At 37.0% G+C, this 20390-nt stretch overlaps 2 protein-coding genes across 2 annotated transcripts; both read right to left on the reverse strand.

Moving 5' to 3' along the window:
* Nucleotides 1-35: 35 nt before the first annotated feature.
* Nucleotides 36-20327, reverse strand: LOC146452026 (tetratricopeptide repeat protein 12-like). Its single transcript, XM_085098258.1, has 22 exons — nt 20213-20327; nt 19553-19764; nt 14394-14418; nt 13399-13598; nt 13000-13059; nt 12776-12847; nt 12629-12689; nt 10907-10959; nt 9388-9517; nt 8475-8544; nt 7232-7326; nt 6373-6541; nt 6139-6231; nt 5650-5713; nt 4940-5104; nt 4373-4477; nt 3759-3827; nt 2631-2732; nt 1995-2133; nt 1334-1423; nt 552-690; nt 36-174 (listed from the first exon to the last, which is right to left on the reverse strand). The coding sequence occupies exons 1-22, from the start codon at nt 20274-20276 to the stop codon at nt 99-101; spliced, it is 2253 nt and encodes a 750-aa protein (XP_084954384.1). The 5' UTR covers nt 20277-20327; the 3' UTR covers nt 36-98.
* Nucleotides 14922-18509, reverse strand: LOC146452027 (uncharacterized). Its single transcript, XM_085098232.1, has one exon. It carries the CDS (start codon nt 18076-18078, stop codon nt 15613-15615), a length of 2466 nt encoding a protein of 821 aa, XP_084954358.1. The 5' UTR covers nt 18079-18509; the 3' UTR covers nt 14922-15612.
* Nucleotides 20328-20390: the final 63 nt, after the last annotated feature.

Below are 20390 nucleotides of genomic sequence, written 5' to 3' on the forward strand. Positions count from 1 at the left end.
CTCCATATTTTGAAATTTAGACACTATTTCCAACAATTTGATGTCAATTTGTTGTAAGAATGGAAGTCCCCTTTAAGACTGGCAGTAAGTGTTATCTGTCATCTCAGATTTGTGTCCTGTATTACTGAGTGAAGGATTTCCAGCCCACGCATTTCTCTCAGCTTTTCAAGATGCCTAAAGAACGAAAACAACCAAAAATTCCTGGGAAATTGTACCTACTGTTTATTTAGCTTGCAAAACAAAGAAAACAGAAAAAAAAAGACCAACAAATCAATTATTGCAAAAATACAAAGTGGAAAAAATGAAACTCAGTGGCTGGGGGAACACTAAAACATTTGTTTGTCAAATGTGAATTACCCAAAGTTACCAGAGTCCCAGAGGTTTTCTTTCCTCTTTCTCTTCAAACAACATTGAGCCAAGAAAACAGTCTCAAAGAACCCCAACTTGTAGAGAAAAAAGAAACAAAACCTCTATGACCAGGGTACATGACGTTAATGTACCAAGGCGAGTCCTTTCAAAAGCCCTTCATGCTCAACATAGTTTTACTGTACCTTTTGTCTGCCGTAGCCAGCTTAGCTAGACAAATGGCCGAATTCTGTTTGACGTCATTGCTTAACTTGTCACTGGTAGCATGTTTAAGGAGAATTTCCACCACACCACTGACTCCAGCAAGATGCTGGCTAACTTCCTCTGTAGAAAGAAACATAGACTGTCATTAACATGTGCAGTTTTTGGGCAAATTTTCTCACACCTTTTTAGTGCAACTTTTGTTGAGCTCAAATTGCAGTTTCAAATCGCCTGTGTAAACTAGGGATGATTTCAGCATGATTTGTTGTACAGTTGCAATATCACAGGGGGTTTCAAACATGTTTGAAACTTGATGTGAATTTCCAGGATCTCTCAGAAAATGTACAGTGATATCACACTGAAATAATGAAGCTGATTAATTTACATAATTATGCAATTTAAATTGCAGCCTTGCATGACATTTTCAAACCATACTGGTTTGTTCCGAATACCTAACTGTGTTAACCTACGAAGCTGAGTTTCTTTTTTTTTTCTTTTAAAGAAAACGCGAATTTGATTCTAAATCTGACCTCTCAAAACACTGGATGCATGTAGCAAGCATTGGAAATCATACAAAAATCAAGCTCATAAGAACCCAGGCACCTAGCCTTCACTTGCAACAAAGTGCGTTGTTTATTTGTTTGTTCGGTTATTTATAAACTAAGTCTACACTCTTCAATTTATAGTATTTTATGCTGATTTAGAAAATAACTCCCCCCCACCCACCCCACCACAAATGCACAGATTAAAAATTACTACAACTTACTCATGTCGGCACAGTGACTAAGACACAATGCTGTATTGCCTATGATGGTCTCATCCTCAGAGTGAAGGAGTTGAACCAAAAAATCCAGAGCTAAAGACAGAAAAAAAACCATAAGATCCTGGTCTGGCTTAAAAACTGTAAACACTAGACATGATCAAATATTTAAGGAGTTCATTTGAAACATTCATTACCAGTTCAAGCAGAAAAGCTGCAAGACGTGTACAAAAAATTTCCCTCTGAACTTTAATAGTAATACCGGTAATATTCTCACTGGGTAGATATTCATTGTATAAGCTGCTATACATATTCAAAAATTCATTAATAATTCAAAAGCCCATTGACCTATCAAAATGGTCAATAAAACATCACGTCCAGTGGTTTTAAAACCTCCTCCTTATAAGTATGCAGTGTTTAATGTTTTTCTCGTATGCTAATTTCCAACGTTCACAAAAACATCATTGTTATGAACTCTCTAATGACACATGCTTTGTCAGGAATGTTTTTGAAGCCGTTCAAAAAACTTGCAGCACATGTTTTATCAGGTCTAAAAGCACTCGGCTGCGCCACATGGTTTTAAATCCCGATAAAACACTGCTGCTCGTGCTTTAAACATTACGTCGTTTTTATCTCTTCCGCACTCTCCTTTTTCACAAGGACTCACCTTTCTCACTCAGCACTGCATCTCTTGCATCTTTCCTCTCCATAGTACACAGCGCCAGTGTCTTTATTGCATATTTTTTCACTGTTTCTCTGGTGCTTGCTCCCCACCCCACCTGAAAATGGCTGCTCAGGATAACAAGCTGTGAATTAAAATTTTAAACAGCAGTCAGTTTACAAGGAAAGCATCTTGCCCATGAGCACAAAGTTCAGAATGTCAAATGGCCAAATTTCAATGGTCTTGTAGTTTGAATTTTTTTCAAAGCCATTTCAAAGGCATGATTTCTTTTGCAAGGCTAAGAAGGTCTTGGGCACACAGAATCAATGCTTATTAATATAATAAGCATTGCGCATTGCCATCTTATAGTTTTGATTACCGTTGGTCACCCCTGAATTTCTTGACTACAAAAACATTGAAATGCTTGTATGACACACAAACGACTAGGTGCCCATGCCTTCCATTTCTTTCAGAATTTTACAGTTGACTCCTGATAACTCGAACCTTCAAGGGAAATTGAAAAAGGTTCAAGTTATCGGGAGTTCGAGTTATTGGGGGTAAAATTATATAGAAAATGACCTGAAAGGAAAGGAAAATTGGTTCGAGTTAGCGAGGGTTTGAGTTATCGGGAGTCGACTGTACCTTCAGGATGCGCATCACGTGGATGTGGATTTTCTGATCACAAGCTTGAGTTAACGCCTCGGGTGAATGTGCCAGTATGTGTCTCAAGGTAGCAAGACTGCGCTAAAACATTAAAGAAATAGAATATCAAGGCTGATAGGAAAGCTACCAGCAAAGACAAACACCAAAGCCTTAACAGTCACTGTGGTGATAAAGGGGTAGAGATCATAGGTTACGGGCATTATTGCCGCCTTCACATCAGGCCTGCAAATATTCGCTCCGACGAACATGCAATTTTGACATTCCAAAAATAAACACGAAACCTGCAAGAAATACTTTTATTATTGAGTCATGTTATAGTGTGTGAATTAATTTTAGATCTTGTAAATAGCTTTTCAAACTAAATCAAACTTAATAGCACTTCATTACATCAAAAAGCATTATCACATATTTAGGTAATTTTTATTACTTACATTTTAACGGTAAGCAATTCAGCCCTTGACTGCCATGTATTGTTTTCAATAAAATCTTTATCTTTATCTTTATCATGTGTTACCCTTTAATCCCTGATATCAAAGAACAAATTCTCCTATCTTGTCCCCATACTTTTCTTATAAAAGTACTGGGGAGAAGTTATTAAAATATCAAGAAAATTCACCTTGGTTGATCATATCCTCAATTCTTATGACCTCAGAGGTTGATTAAACCATTGATATTACAAGATAAATTTTGATGCTGATCACTGATCATAATCAATTCAAGTCTGTTCTCATGCCATTGACAATGATTATGGAAAATCACAGCTACTACTACAATGTACTTTATTATTTTAGATTCCTGCCAAAAGAATACTTTTAAAATTTACTGCTTCAGATGGCAAAATTAGATGGCAAACCTGAAGTTTCTATCAGTTGGTTCGGAGGAAAGCGCTGCACCAGTTGTCATCTGAGAGCAAGCCATGCAATAACCCAGTAATAGGTCTAATGGTTTGTGAGATTAGCAACTTTCCTTGCATGCTCTCCCTGAGCAGTTTATGAAAACTTACAAGCCCTTGCATTGCCAATCAGGTTGTGAGCTTCCCAAATAGATCTGTTACCATGTTATGTTTCTATTTGTTAAGTATTTAAGAGAAACCAGAATGTTTTTTACCTCACAGATTTCATCATATCCTGTGTTTAGCATCTCAATAAGGGATGGAACCAACTTTGGGGCTGCATCCTACAAGAGCAAAAAAGAAATAGGAATATTCATATGTAGTTTAGACTGTTGTAATTTGGTAATTTGAGAGTGAGATTGTATTAAGACAGTTTTCCAGATATGAAAGACATCTCGCTTCTCAAGCTCATAATTTTAATAATTTATGAAGATAAAACAAGGGAAATTGCTGCCATGAAGGAAGTTTGGAAATGTTACTTTTGGTTAATTATCATAAAATTTGGTGAACTTTTACTTTGATTTTCTCCAAGAATTATTAACAGTTTGAGAAGCTCTAAAGAGTGTTTCATCCTATTTCCAAACACCTCAACGTTGGTTAAAAAAACTTGGCTGTGCCTTGGAAATTGGATGAAACATCACTTTTCCTTGTGTTTGATATATTACTAACATCAAAAACTCTGCAAAGATGGCCACCTAACTCAATTTTTTAAATTACAGTAATCTCATGAGTAGAACACTCAGTTGCTGATAAATTAACAACAAAACATTGATCCATTTCATGTCCATGACAGTTCTTTGTAACAGATGGATTCTTTCAAAAATTCTACCTTTTGATGTTGGTTTGGTTGTGTGGATATGTTTGCTAGCAGTGCCAGAAGAGAAAAGATGGAACGCCTCACTTTTTGGTCCTTTATCCCATGAATATGACAATCCTGTGAGAAAAAATAAAATAAAATAATTATAAAGAAAGACAAAGCTATTATCCTATGCCCTTAGAGCAGTGGTCACATAAGAACTTCAACTTATTCTAAGTTAAATAAGATGGAATAAACAGACTTAAACACTTTACCACTTTAACACTACACGGGTATTTATTCACTGCAGTTAGCACAAAGCACTATTTGAGAACACTCTCCAGATCGCATTGGAATTTGGAAATGTAGTGTTCGAGGAGAGGGAAAAACCTGAGTACCTGGAGAAAAAACTCTTGGAGCAAGGGAGAGAACTAAGAACAAGCTCAAGCCACTCATGACATTGAGTCTGGGAATGGAATCCTGCCATATTGGTGGGAGGCAAGTGTTGTCACCACTGCGTCAACCCTGCTCCCTACACAATTATTGGCAGCTAGTTTTATGTAAAAAAGAAGGTTTTTACAATAAAAGCAAACTACAAACCAGGAACTTGACACTTGTTTGCCACCACTGTTGCTCCTCTGCAATTCTGTTCCTGATGTAAGTGTCCCTCGCCATGTTGGCTAAAGCTGATAAACCTGATGAAACTAAAGACCAGTTGTCTGTCGGCTCACAAGAAGATTTTGAACCCTTATCACAGAGCTTCATCTAAAAAGAAAAGAAGACAATAATTTAAACAGAATTTAAAGTAACATAATTTTAACATTCCTCGTTGCCAATCTATTTACCTAACTCAATTATCATTTTTTTTGCTTGTTCTGTAAATATTGCTTGTAACCACTGCTCACCTTGACTAGCTCTTGCTAACTGCGGGCAGTGCACATTTCTTGTAAAAATTGTTGTCCAAATCAATAAACTGAAACTGAATCTTATGTAGCTAAGCAGTCTAGTACTGATGGCCCAAGACCTGAAAGCTGTTGATGTGAGTATTGGTCTTTGCATTTAGTCCCCTTGTTTTGCAAGCTAGTGCTGTTGTTGCAAGTAAACAAAGCTCACAGAAAGTAATAAATTATTATTAATAATAACTGTCTTCAAGCCCCATGGTTCCAAGCCATTTTTGACAAAAGGCAAGGCAGTTCCCAAAATGGCTTGCTATTATAATATTTGTGGATTTAGCAATTTTGCCAGCCTTCCCAGTGTTGCTGTCTCAGCCCTAACACATGATACAAACTTCAATTATGTATTTGCCTCACCACAAACTTCTGAGAGATGCTTAGGAAATCTTTGTCAACAAGATCCCTAATCTTTTCGCAAAATCTGAAATAAGAAGTTAACTTATCAGGATAAGTTAAATCTTCTGCCAAGCATATTTGCCTCATACAAGGAGCTATATGTAACAACAAAATGAATGAAAATCACTCACTGTCAAGTGAAAAACTTTTGGATGTTTTCCACTGCCTGGCCATTTGACAGAGAGTAATGAAAAGCCCAAAGATGCTGAATGTGACTTTGAGAATGTCTTTCAGAGCATCACAGTTTCTTAGTTAGAAACAAGGCTGGTGTTTATTTAAGAAAGCTGTATTTTCTTCTGTTCAAATTTAGTGCTAAACTTGGAATGTGTCTTCTAACCAAAATATTTATCACTGCAATAACTTGTACAGCTGTAACAATCTCAAGTTGTCATTGTAATTAAACAGAAATAAGACACAAGTTACACAAGTGCTACAGATGAGCAGACATACCCTTGTTCTAGTGCTAAATTATTAATAGTTGACATTGCTACAACAGCTGTATTGGTTCCTCTCTGTACAAGTAAAAATAGTGCTTCTGTTACCCTGTAAAATACACAGACAGGAAACAAAGTGCTTGTGAAATTTCAGAGTAATTCTTTAAGATTTAATGAGACTGAATGTATGAAATGTCATACATATGAACGGCAGTTCTCAAACTCATCAATGACTCATATTAATTCTTACCACTTGACGTCTTTACACAAAGTAAGGCCTAGTCTTCCCTTCTCTGTCTGGGAGATTTGATGAAGGAATGATGTAACAGCAGTTCTGATTACTGGAGAAGTGGGATCCCTTAACAGACGATTAAAACATGGAGAGTGGTCTCTTTTTAGGAACTCCTCAACATTGTAATCTGAGAAAAAAGACAAAAAAGGTTTAATTTACCATTAAATAACTAAGAGCCAGTCATTGATTTAACATCAAGTTACTTATAATTAATAATAATAATTATTATTGCCTCACTTACTGATAGATTGACAAATTAGCCTGACTAACCAACTGAATGACAACCTTGACATTTTAAGGTGTCTATGTGTACACTCATCAGTGGTTAACTTACAGAGCAATTTAGTTTGTGCAGTAATTGTTTGCAGAAAGTATGTACAAACAGCTTTACATGAAGAACTGATTGAGTAATAACTAGTTGTTTTAATTGTGAAACTTTTTATTATTTTTTAATTAAAATCAAAACATATATCATTTCAATCCGTAATATCATGTTAACAGGGCCTCCATTAAAGGGCCCTAGTCAGCCACACCTTTGTTTTTGTTTATATGCGAGAGTTTGGCTATTATATTTTATTCGGAACATGTCGAAATGAACGAAATCACTGTGAAACTACTAAAGATAATGAAACATACTTTCAGGAACACAACTTACAGTTAAGCAATAAGATTTCGCTTCACCATGCAATATCAATAATTTCGATGGCATCGAAAATGGTGGAGGCTGACTAGGGTCCTTTAAGAACTAGTCAGAGCAATATTGATTAAGTTTATTATTGTAATAAAAAACACAATAAGATGAATCCTTATTAATTACCGTTATCAGTGCAAGCCTCCATCAGTATTCTCAATATTTCACATACAAAGTCAATATCTTCTAACATAATGCATACATCTGCTCCTTCCCAATATCTAGAGAGGGAGAAAGAAATTATAGACTTCCAAGAAGGTATAATTATTTGAAGTAATATATAAAACACTTTAATAGAAGATCATTCCATCCAATTTCCAAAGGCTGAGAAGTGGGGTTGAAAAAATGAGGCGCGGACGACCTTTTTTTACCAACCTTGATGTGTTTGGAAAATCGGATGAAACATTCTTTAATTACAAGTGTTTGGTATAGCTTCTCAACCATTAAAATATTTTTTGGAGAAATGCAAAGGAAAATTCACCAAACTTGATATGAGAATTACAGTGCAAAGCGCCTTACTGTGGCCACCAAGCAAACTTTTTTAACAAGTTAGCCAATCAGGATACGTGAATTTGATTAACGGTCACGCCTCCTTGCAAAGTCCAACAGGCAAGTGACGCAAACAACAAATTATTGAAAACATGTTGTTTTGTATTTTATGGCTAACTTGCAAAAAAAAAGTTTGTTTTCAAACTTCTCTGATGGTAGTGATCTCCTTACTATTGCCTCATGAATTATTAATGAGTTTGAGAATTGTAACTCATTATCTGATCTTCTCAATTAAAGCTAAGGCAGTATTCAGCCAATAAACCCACATGGATGGTGCTTGACTATGGTCTTACAGCACATATAAAGGCACAAGAAGCTACTGGTAGCAGGTATATAGTAGGATTTCACCTGCAACCTTCTGTCTGGTACCTCTAAAGCCTGGTTTTCACTAGCAATGCAAGCATAGGCACAAGTACAAGCACAAGTCTAAGTCTAGAGCTTTATGTCAAATGAAAACGAAAGCAACGCAAGCACAACTGCAAGCACAAGAAAGGAAAAATTTTGAACATCATCCTTGTGCTTATGCTTGCATCAAGCTCATTTTCCAGTGAAATAAGCACTCTGACTTACTGTATGCTTGTGCTTGTACTTGTTTATGGTAATTATTAGGAACACATATCCAAACCACAGTCACAGTTACTGTGATTTTCTTTGTTTTCTCTTGATGATTTATTAATAAGTTTGAGAAAGACATATCTAAACTTACGAGGGCTTTGTGAATCTAGCCCCAGGTCATTTCATCACTTTTTAATTAATACACAAAGCCTGTTCACCAGAGAAAATGTCCAATAGATTACAAGTACTGAATACTATGACTTACTTCCTAAATGTTTTATTGCATTCTGTGATCTGGAAGCCTCCATAACATCTAAATAATGTTTTGTTTGCATCTGCAATATTGCAATTAAACTACAATAAACATAACATCCTTCTTAACATTCAAATTTGCAATGTGGCTGACGAAGTTTGGTGGATCCGAACAAAATATTCCAATTTAAAAAAATTTTAATTGCGCTCTGAGTACAGAATTTTCATTTTTTTAAAAATCATGATTCCAGAGCAGGAAAACAATATTTTTGATTCTACAATAAACATGGTGTGTCAACAACAGTAGTCTGAAACTTTGAAAGAACATTTTTCAGTTACCCAATTTACTCCTAAAAGTGCCTCCCCCAATAATATTATGATGTTCCACACTTGAATAGGCACTGCACAAATGAGGTACAGAATTCAATACTAACTACGCCACCCTAGAACAAGTGTGAAGCACTTGAGTTATGGGCTTGGTGCATAACCGAGCAATTAATAGTGCTTTTCAGGTCACTTTTTATTGTAAGTTTTAGGTCAGATTTGCCAGATTTTTTTGTATGTGGCCCTAAATTCCTTCAGGAAACACTGCCCCAATGTTTTATCAACTGCTTAGTTTGTACTTCGTTTTGTGTTATAAATGAAAAGTTAAATCTTGCCCATAATCAAGGGTTTTTATTGCAAACGAAGTGCAAGGCAACAGATAAAACATTGGTGCACTGTTATATGGAGTGAGTACTTGCTGCGTCTTTAAATGCAGATAAGACCCTGGAACAAGCTACTGACAAACAAACAGAGAATAAGCAAAGTTAAACTGTTAGTGCTCCTGGTTTCACGGCAATGAATAACACTGATGAGTAGGGAAGAAGCAATGTATATTTTTTTTCAAAAACATAACAAACAAAAATGCAAGCACATTGACTTACTACTGTTTAGATGTGTCACAAGTTTTCTTGTTGCTTCAATGTACTGTGATGTAGCGAGACTGGTCTTTTGCAGTCTGTTAATAGAATCTTTTATTAATTCTCCATTTTCTTGTCCAGCTAGGTTAACAGCCTGTGATGAGAAATGATTACATAAACACATTGTCCCTTGGCATATCATAGCTGCAAACAAAATTTCTTGCTAAGAAGGACATGTTCTTTTAATTATTAAGATTTTTATTTTCATAGGATGTACGGCTGCACGTCTACAAACTTGGACAGATATTCTCCATCTCAACCTTACCTTAATCATTGAAATACCCATTAATTATGTAATGGGTATTTAAATGATAAAGATGGGTTTGTAATTATTACAGTTGACTCCCAATAACTTGAACCTTCAAGGGAAATTGAAAAAGGTTCGAGTTATTGGGAGTTCGAGTTATCAAGGGTAAAATTAAATAGGAAATGACCTGAAAGAAAGGAAAATTGGTTCGAGTTAGCATGAGGTTCAAGTTAGCGAGGGTTCGAGTTATCGGGAGTCAACTGTAAGTGTTATAGAACAGTCTCAATTTACACAGCTATTACTAAGATTATGTCAAGAGAACCAGCCTATAACAACAAAACTTCAGATAGAGCACTTTTACGTGACTTTGTATTTTTACTTTTTACATGTACAAACAAACAAACAAACAAGGCCTTCAAGTGAAGACATGAGTCAGGAGGTGTGATGGTCTGATGGTTAGCACCAGATCTGGAACCTTTGATAAAGGGATCAGAGGGTCCCTGGATTGAGACTACATGAATCCTCAGGTCAGTCTCCACATCTGCTGTCATGTTCTTTCCTTAGACAAGAAACTTAACTTTACATTGCCCCTACCCAGCCAGCTGGGTACTGGTGGACCATTCAGGGGGAGGGGGGGGGGGGTTAGAACTACTCACTCCATATAACTTTGGTGTTTTATGCTACAGAAATCTGAAAACATGTTGGCCACGTGTGGCTTAAGGACGGCGCATGACCCCTAATGCAAAGGTATTTTTGTGCAGTTTATGACTAGGCAGAAAAAGCAGGTCTAAACAACTTAGGGATATTGGAATCCAAAACGAAAAATTTTTCAGAGATAATTAAGGAAGAGTAATTCTAAAAAGCTTTAAAATACAAAACAATGTGAGAAATTTTTTTCCAGTTAAAGCTTTATTATCTCTGAAAAATACATGGTTACTCCCAATTTTCTTTTTGGATTTCAAAAACACTTGCTAAGACCTTCTTTGCCCCCCATAGTAATAAACCACACAAAAATACCTTTGAATTAGTAGTCAGAGTTTCCCACACCATCTCAAGATTCGCAAAAGCGAAAGGAGGCACCATCGTTCAGTGTTTATTAATTTATATTTCCTTTTCCACCGCATAAATGTAAGTTGAGTACATTAGAGCACATTATTTAATTAAACATAAAGAAAGTCTTTGATGAGAACTACATAATTTTTATTTGCAGTTAAATAGAAACAAGAAGACTCCCACCTCCTTTTCATCTTGAAGTCTCTGTTTTGCTGATTCAGCTTCTGCAATATAATCTGCAAATAGAAAACATTAAGTCACTGTTTAACCACTAGATATGGCCTTTGTACTTCCAGTAAATTCTATGAAAACCATTACCATTTAAGAACAGCATAAATATACAGTTATATGGTGACACTAACTAGTGTTGTATAGCTAATTTAACCTACTACATCAGGGTTCTCTATCCCATCATTCATCTGTCCATCCATCCATACATGCTTTACCTGTTATTGCAGGTTAGAAATGAAGCAGCAAAAGGTTGATGTGGACCAATTTTCTAAAGGGCTTTTTATACAGGGGATTTTTGATACAATTTTATTGGCCACATTTGTTATGTGCAATTTCAAACCACCTGTGATATCGTAATTATTTCATTTTATTATATGGCCGTGTCTCAAAAGGACTGCCAAAATCAATATTGACCGCGGTCTAGATTTTCCCATCTAGACTGATCTTATTGTAACATTTGTCCTCAAAATGATACAAACAAAAAAAGAAAAAAGAGAGAAAAATTGGCTTGTTCCTGTTAATAATACTAAATTGAAGAACCAGTAACGCTAAACGTGGAAGCAGGTAAAGAGAATGAGAGCAAACGTTGGCAAATTTGAGTCCAGCCGAGGAAGCTACGAGCAAAGATGAAGTCGAAATTGAGAAGTTTTTGCAAGCGCAGAAATCCAAAAACACTCAATACAAGACTAAGAGCGAGTTAAACGCATGGAAGAAACTTTGTGAGTCACTGAAAGAGTCTAGAGCCATTGAAAACTCCTTATACCTACCCGAATGAGCTCAACCTTCTTCCAAATTTTTTATCTCCGTTCGTAAACAAGATGGCACCGAGTACGAACCGTGTACACCGAACGGCTTCCAGCGAAGTTTTCAACGTCACTTGTATGAAAAAGGAAGCCTGATCAACATTCTTAAGAATAACGAGTTCTCCAAGTCCAGAGAGGTTCTTGTTACTAAACAAAAGAATCTGGTTCGCCAAGGGAAAGGAAACCGTCCAAATGCAAAAAGAGAGCTAACTGAAGCTGAAGAAGATGCACTGTTTGGAAATGACCAGTTCGGTGTTCACGATCCTAAATCATTACAAAGGTCGCTTTTTAGAAAATTTTCATTGAGCCTGTAGGAAAAAACGGTTATTTTGTCTTCATTCATCGACGAAGTTTGTACAAAGCTGTACTTTGAACAGTTATTTTGTCCCCTTTGCACTGGAGACTAGTGACAGAAGTAAGCCAGCTAAATGCTTGAGCCCGCGCAGGGGAACAAGTATTTTTTTTCCTTTTGATTTCCTGTTTGGCCATATAATAAACAACTTATTAACCGAGATAGGTCGGTCTGTATGGGAGAATCTTGACCTCGGTCGCTGGTACAGACCTCACTGCATTCGGTCTGTAGTGGCGACCTCGGTCAAGATTCTCCCATACAGACCTCCCGCTCGGTTAATAAGAACTAAATAATTTACTTGTAACGAGGGCAGAATGCACGAGATGACTGCACAGAGCCTGGCTCAAAGAACCTGTAAAACAGGAACTTTATGCTCAGGTCTCACGGCTGAAACAATCGCAATCCCATCACCAAGAGATTTCTGTAAAGTCCCTGCAATAATCACACAACACCGGAAACAATTTTCAAACAAAAGTAAAAAGGATCTGTTGCAAAGGTGGCTGATTTTTAAAACGATACCTTTCAGAACTTTCTCCTGCTTAGGAGCAACTTGAATGGCACTCTTAAAAACTGTTACAGCCTGAAGAAAAAAAAAAACAATTGAAAATAAACATGAAAATGTCCATAGATGGCACAGAGAAATGATGGCAAATAGAAGGGTGTTACCTCATCGAATTTCCCTTGAGCTTGTAAGGCTCTTGCTTTATGAACAAAAGCTTTCACCCATCCTGTATCAATCTTACATATAAACACAATTAAGAACATTAATGCCATTGTAACATTGTTCAATAACAAGCAAATGAGAACATGACCATATTACTTTGAAAAGCAACAAGTATGTTTAACATTGACAAACTACCAATTGAATAATAATAATATTATTTACTCACCTTCAAAGCCAGGTTGCAGTCCTCAATTGCTGAATCAAAGTCTTCAAGTTTGATATATGCCTGAGGTTATAAAAATATTCCAGAACTAAAAATTTGTACATTTTGAAGTTACTTTTTTTATACCAAATTTAGACATTCATCAAAAATTCAAAATGGCCATAGGTTGGTTGAGAGGAGGGGAAAGAGGGGGAGGGGGGTTGGAAGCGCTGGTAGAAAAGGAGTTAAAAGCAAATGCATGAAAAGAAAGCCTGACTGAGATTTGGAATTTAACGTTTGATATTTTCACTTTCCAATCACATTGTTTGCTATTATATATGTACAGTAACAAAGGATATTGCTATAAAGTATTTGATTAGTTATCTGTACACAAAGATTCGAAAACACTGTCTGGCTCTTTACCTGTGCCCTGTTTGTATAGAGAACAGGATTGGAATTAAATTTGTTTATTGCCATGGTGTAGTGGCTGATGGCTTCTGTAAATTTTCCTTCTTTAAAAGCATGATTTCCTTTTCCTTTTAACTTTTCTGCCTCAGCTTCATTTCTCTTTTTTATCTTAGCTCTTTCCTTCGCGTCTTCTTCAACTGCCTTCATAAACTGTTCTGTCAAAAACACAACAGTAAGATATTAGAGAGACTCAGAATAACAGTAAACATGAGATTTATGATAAGTACACAGACGAAAATAGTGCAAAATAATTCTGACTTTTGATGCTAACAAAGACTACTCAATTTTACTGAAAAATTGGAAACATCAAGCAGCAAATATAGGGTAAACATGTTCACATGGTCATTTCTGTTTTTTGCCGCAAACATAATCCTAAATCTCTCCATAAGTTTGTCCATAAAGTTATTTGGCAACTTGCTCACAGACAGTCATGTGCCATGGATGACCACTTTAATCTGAGAAATGCTTTTTTGTTGGCTTGTTTGAACACCTCACCAAGGACTTGCTGGAAAACGGGTTTTAGTGGCTAATGACTAGCAAGTTCCAGTCAGAAGGTATTAGAAAAAATAGAAAAGAATACATTCAAATTCTAGTTGCCATCTGTAGCCCATGAATGTCTGTACCTTAAGCTCCATTCACACCAACAAAACATGTTCAAGTAAAGCAGGTTTAACAAAATGAAAATTGGCAACAGAAAGCTGAACCATTGGCTTTGACAAAGGATTCAAGTAAACTTTAACTTGTGCTTTCATTTGTGCTAAATCTGTAGTCGACAAAAATCCAAAAGCAGCTTTTATGAAGGAAACAATTTTAAACTGTGTTTAACTAAACAGCTTTTAAAGGTGTTTAGGCCTTGGTGTGAATGGGGCATTAGTTTTCCATTAACCATATGTAACTGTATTAAAAACTAAAGATTGTATTATTAACTAAAGATCATATTAATAACTTACCAGCACAAACTTCACCAGCATCCCGCTAATGACAGAGAAACAAAAAACAAACATGAGCCCAAATGGTTACAGACTCATTTCAAAAAGGATATCTGTTGACTACGAATGACAAAATATTCAGTGCACAATGACCATATTTGGGAAGTGTTACAATGTGCTGAATAGTAAGATGCATTACTATTCGACACATTTTAAAGGCCAATTTAGACAGTACAACTTTTGCTTACTACTGTCACCTGTGATTGCTGTAGCGTGCGCTGCTTGTGTCATACAAAACATCACACACAATTCTCGTCACGCAACATTGCATATAACTACGATTGCCGAAGGATTTTAAAATCCTACAACATTTTTTTGTGATCTACGCGACAGTCATAAGTGAGTTGTAGGTTTGATTTACACGAAACAATTCATGTCGTAGGACTGTTGTAAGCTTGTCGCATGCCACAAAGTCGCACTGTGTAAATCGCCCTTAACACTACCCAAATATACACAGCAAGTGAAAACAGACTGCCTTGTCTACATTTAAGGAGGCTCGAAAGGGTTTCTGAAAGCTCATAAACATGTCAAAACAAAACAACACTGAAATTTTACCCCTTAAGTCTCTGAAACAAATTGTAGCTAAGCTTTTAACAGGGTTGTTAAAGTTTCATGTAAGACAACTTATGACGTCATATGCGTTGTCATGGTAACCGTAACTCTCTAGAGACATACTCCTCAAAAGTCACTTTTTCAAAGTTATCTTAAAAACTAACTCGGTGACCTATACTTTTTATCAGCGTTTTTGATAGTTAGCAGTGTTCTTCACATCCCCTGAAAATTTGAAAAAAATCTGTAGTGTGGAAATCGAGAAACCTTGGAAAAAGGTCTTTTAAAGATTAAAAAAAATCTGCTCTACAGATTTTCTCTTTAAAGTCTTGAATGTTAGATACAGTTAAATGCTGTTTGCATGAAAAATTTCAACATAGGTCGCCGAGCAAATTTTCGAGATAAATTGATCCAAAGTTTGTCTTGTTACTTCCGGTTCGTGCGATTTCGCGCCCATTATCATTTCCGGTCACGCTCTTCATATCACCGCTGACCGTACTCGCGCGAGTGGATTGGATTCCTTCTGTCAATCGAGCGATCGTGCCAAGTCATCAGTGGAAGAAACCGAAGGAGCATAAAGGAATGAAAAGGCTAAGGGCTTACAAAATTGAAACAAAGCGAAAGGTCGTGTTTATAGTTCGTGGAAGTACTTTAAAACTGTGGAAATTATTCTTTTGTTTGATGAAATTCTAGGCGACTTGGCCGACTTGTTTTGGCGAGGCTGGGAATTGCGATTCAATGGCGGGAGTGCAATAATACCATACAGACCGTTTAGTCCAAATTTGGAATGAATTTCTTGGAGAGTACTGAAGGCCAAACCGGCATCTGCTAACTTCTGGATTGTTGTCAAGGTTAACTTCAAAGAGCCACTCGGGAGGTAAAGATTTCCGTTGAAGGTGTCAACAACTTGTTGTCGTCGCTCAAGAAATGTTGACTGTTGCTGTGCTTCGTTCGGTGATGATGTTTTCCCATGGTTAACAATAGTTTCAGTGCTAAGCTCGAGTGGCGGAGTAAACAGAATCCTTCTCAGTGCTTTCACATCCTCCAAAGCGTCGTGAGCGAGAAAGTCACAATTAAACAGTGCCTTATAAACACAAGCTAATTTGTTGTTCGGCGAAGATTTCAAGGCGTTGTTCGGTTGACTTCGAAGGAATTTGAAAACTGGAAGACTGTCACAGAACAACACTTTCATTTCCTCCAGCTGGTTGGAAAATCTGCTGCCGCCGTTACGGAGAAGTCTAGGGGTATCGAACACAGAGGAGTTGTGTCCAGTGAGAACTAAGTGATCAACAGGTTTTGAGTTGTAAATAGTTTTAAGGAAATGCAGAAAGCGAGTGAGACAGGTTTGCAGTGATGTCGCAGGTATTTGTTTTCCATCTTTGTACAATTGCCTTTGATCTCCGGAATATCGCACAGTTATGTTGTGAATGGCTGATGCAGTGCTGTTGATAGGTTTACTCGGTAAGATGTATTCGGAAAAGGTAGCTTTTTCGTCCTCTGTTATTGCAGATAGTTGAAGAAGTTCAGTAGCCCTTGAAGTCGATGCTGTTTCAATATCGAAGACAACAAACGTGTAGGTTTTCTGGGGATCAAAGGAAATTTCGTTCAGCACAGGTCTTACTCCAGATGATGGGATCAAGTTTTCGTAGTTTGGTAGTTCTTGTTTGCAAAGGTTAATGTTGACATTTTTCAGAATGTGCAGACTTGATTCATTAGTGGAATTTGTTTGGCTTGGGTTTAGGGAAAGTCCTATGTTGTGTCCATAGCTTGGTCCTTCCTTTTTTTCATGTCTTGTGGTGATTTTAATTTTCTTCAGATGGAAGTGTCTTCTTCTTCGTTTGTATTCCATACTGCTTTTGCGACTTTTGTCCTTGATGGATTTACTGTCTTCTTTGTCTTGGTGTTTTTCACAGAAGATACCAGGGGTTATCCCAGCTTTCAGTAGTGTTTTGTTTACAAATTTGTGCCCCTCATTATGTTGAGCCACCCCACAAGCTGTGCGGAAGTCGCTGCTTTCGCTCCCTCCATAATATCGGATCTTCAGATTTTTTGAACCAATTGTTCCATTAAGGGATTCATTTCTTTGCGAGTCCATACATGGTGCAAGTTTTGCTGTGACTGTCTCTGATGCATATTCATCAAAAAGGGTCTGTAAGGCCTGTTTCAGGCTTGCACCATGTAAGTCTTTGCCATGTGGCAGTTCGTTGTGCATGTAGTTTACTGGGTCTTGTTTGTATCGGCACCACGTTGAAGAGCATTGCTCATGGTTGCCAAATGCATGTGGAACAATGGACTTGATTTCTCTACTCAGCTCTTGGGGGCAATTTCTGTTTTGATGAACACAATACGAGAAACATTTGACGAGGTAGTTGATAACCTTCTGAGATAGAATTGAAGAGTTATCAAATTTTTGACGCTGGCTCAGGTTGTACAACCGAGTGCTTAAAGAGCGTTTTGTGTGGATGAAGTCTGAAATTTTTTCCAGGCCATAAGGTACTTTTGATTTAAGTTGAGCTAAAGTTGTGGAATCATCATCCCCAATATATTTGTCATATTTAATACCACGTGTCGGGGCATGTTGGAAAAGCTGACAAGCAACATCAGATTCCATGATTTTTGAAGACCCATCATGGTTTTTGCGACAGTCATGTGGCTTGGGCTTATCCTTTGCCGCTGAACATATTCGACACATTTTGCATCTTGTGGCAAAGCCTAAAACCTTCCCTGTTGATACACCTAATACCGCCCCATGACCAGTGGAGGAATTGTGTGCCTTCCCTCTTTTTTGCCACCCCATATCATACGACACCAAAACACCAATTAAATCTTGGTCATCACCCTGCACACCTGCTGCTACTGCCCTCTTTCGCTCCTCACTACAACTTTCCAAGCAACTTGCCTCTGCCACACTTTCAATTGCTTTTCCAACTTCTCTTTCTCTTACTTTGAAAGTCACATGATTAACAGAAGGAACATTTAGACAGGAAAATAAACTATTGACGTGTGTTTGCCCTATACCAGCATTTAGAGCCCCCAGGGCTATTCGTGTATTAATGTCATAAGCCATGGGCCCACGCTTCCCTGCTCTGTGTTGCATTGAAGTTGACACTTTGTTTATTGCTTTGCAATATCCACATCTGATGGTAAATATGCTTGCTGCTCCTTTGCATTCTTCACTAACAAAGTTCTTCCATGCCAAGGGTCCTTTAGGTAATAAAATAATTTTGTATCATTGGTTGTCCGGAAACAGATATTATTTTTTTGTACATCTCAACTTTTGTAGGGTTTTACTCTGTTCCAGAGTGTAAGAGAATGTAACTAGTATTCATGGTATATTTGCAGTACATTTGATCTGCAAATACTGTTGTTTATGTGATCTCAGTCAGAAAAAAAACTAAATAAATGTTATTCGCATAAAGCCTTTTTTGACGAATTATACATTATCCAGGGTCTTATTTAATTATAGTGTGAAGTGACTGAATCTATTTCAAACTCCGTACATGTATTTTTGTCAAGTTAGAAACTTTGTAAACTGTATAATTACTTAGTTGTTGGGGTTAAATAATGGGAACTTTTCAATGCTTTGTTGTAATTATAGTTGAGTTTCTTTTGAATAAACCTTTGGAAAACGATGTAGAATTGTACTAGTAAAAACTCAAACGAAAAAAGCCGAGCCTCAGAAGTAACCGTATTCATAAAACAATGCTTACCTTTGTCACAAGTTTTACACCTGTCAAACCCATCTGCTAGCGCCTCCATGTCAATAATTCTTGACCCGACTACATGTACCTTTTGACTGTTTTCTTTGTCTGACTCCTGTGTGCACATGAATGGTGGAGTTTGAATGTTTTGCAATATTTTGACGACATTAAACAGCCGCACAACCAAAAATAATTAAAACCATGTTTAGCGTAGTGTTATAAATTTGTACGTACCACATTTTGTCGTCTTGTTTTTTTGCGGGGCAAAAAATCATCGATCGCGAGAGCTGGAGCATCATCGTCAAGACGTCGCTTTTCTACCGACTTTCTTGCCTAAATTAACTTATTAGCGGATCACACACTTTTCGCAACGGTTTTTTTTGTAACAAACTTCCCCTTTTTATTACGCAAATAGCCACATTCATCCTCGGACAGTTTGGGACCGGCGATGTTAATTTCACTTACGGCAGCCATTGTTGTTTACAACGCGCGTCACGCAATTTCGCGGGAGGATCGCGCGTGGGATACAGTCATTTGGATCCAATCTCCCGCGGACATAAAACCCTTTCGAGCCTCCTTAAAGCCTTTTGTCATCCAGCCAAGCACAAGATTTTGATGAAATTTCAAAAGAACTGACTTGACTCCCTGTATAATTTTTTTTGTTTTCCTTGTTCAATCTGGTAAATCTTTGTTGTGCTATACATTTATATATAGCAAATCATATTGTTGGTCCCTTGGGACAACAGTTAATTTTGTTTTCTGTAAACCTCAATGTGTCCATCAACAAGAATTGCAATTCTTGTCAAGATAAACTGTTTCCCTTAGGAACCAGTCACTAGGTGTTTAACATTATTTAGCAAGTAATCTTACCATTTTATTGAGAGCAGTAGAGGGGTCTAGTGTTCTTTTTTCTCCACCTTTAGAAATAACTGTCCTATCAGACTTGGTTTTAACCTGTCTGCATTCATCGTCTGAATCGTAATCGTTTTCAGCTTTGTGTCGTTTCAGAAACTCATCTGCAGCATTAAGCGCTTTGTTTTGTCTTTCCAGGTCACCACATGTTAGATCTTTCATTATAGAGTCTGAAATGAAAGATTTATGGTTGTCAGGGGTTCTTGCTTAAGCTTGTTAGCTCAGTTTAATACCGATGCCGCACAGAAGTTTGAAAAAAGAATCCTATTTTGTTCGATGAAAGTGAAACTCACAATAATTTATGTTATAGAGTAGCTTACTCACTCACTCATGGATGAAATTCACGTATGCCTTTGTGTCTCTGTAAATTGGTTTTACAGCAACAATTATATACCTTTTATTCTCTTAACTTAAAGAATTAACTGTTACAAAAAGCCAGCATTTTCACAATAAAAAGCTTACATGTAATTATAAACAAGCAACTTGTCCTGGATATTCTACATAACAGTGAAACAACTTTAGCAACTGATTAGTGTAGCTTCAGATCATTTCATCACCGCTCTAACGACGCCTGTTTTGCAATATGGAAATTAGGAACTTGTAGAAAACTCCACTCACCGATTTCGTCTACTTTTCCAAGAAATTTCTGAAGCTCTTCTTCTTTACCCGTCGTTTCCTCCATTTTGGCTAAAGAGACTCGTACGATAACTTATCGACTCCAAGAAAACAGTCGTTGACAGTTCGGGTTTGTCGGAGAATTTTCGTGAAATGTTCGAAGTTCCGAAGGTCATTCCGT

Source organism: Pavona decussata, unplaced genomic scaffold (assembly GCF_977016875.1).
Source record: "Pavona decussata unplaced genomic scaffold, jaPavDecu1.1 SCAFFOLD_381, whole genome shotgun sequence".
In the NCBI taxonomy this organism is placed as follows: Eukaryota; Metazoa; Cnidaria; class Anthozoa; order Scleractinia; family Agariciidae; genus Pavona; species Pavona decussata.

Bases quoted from the DNA above. Each gene is read 5' to 3' on its own strand.
- LOC146452027 (XM_085098232.1), bottom strand. From the start codon at position 18,078: ATGCAACACAGAGCAGGGAAGCGTGGGCCCATGGCTTATGACATTAAT.
- LOC146452026 (XM_085098258.1), bottom strand. From the start codon at position 20,276: ATGGAGGAAACGACGGGTAAAGAAGAAGAGCTTCAGAAATTTCTTGGA. The intron at 14,419-19,552 runs GTAAGATTACTT...CTCTGTCATTAG, and splicing joins CTACTGCTCTCAATAAAATG to CGGGATGCTGGTGAAGTTTG. The intron at 10,960-12,628 runs GTATCGTTTTAA...TTCTATTTGCAG, and splicing joins GCAGGAGAAAGTTCTGAAAG to ATTATATTGCAGAAGCTGAA.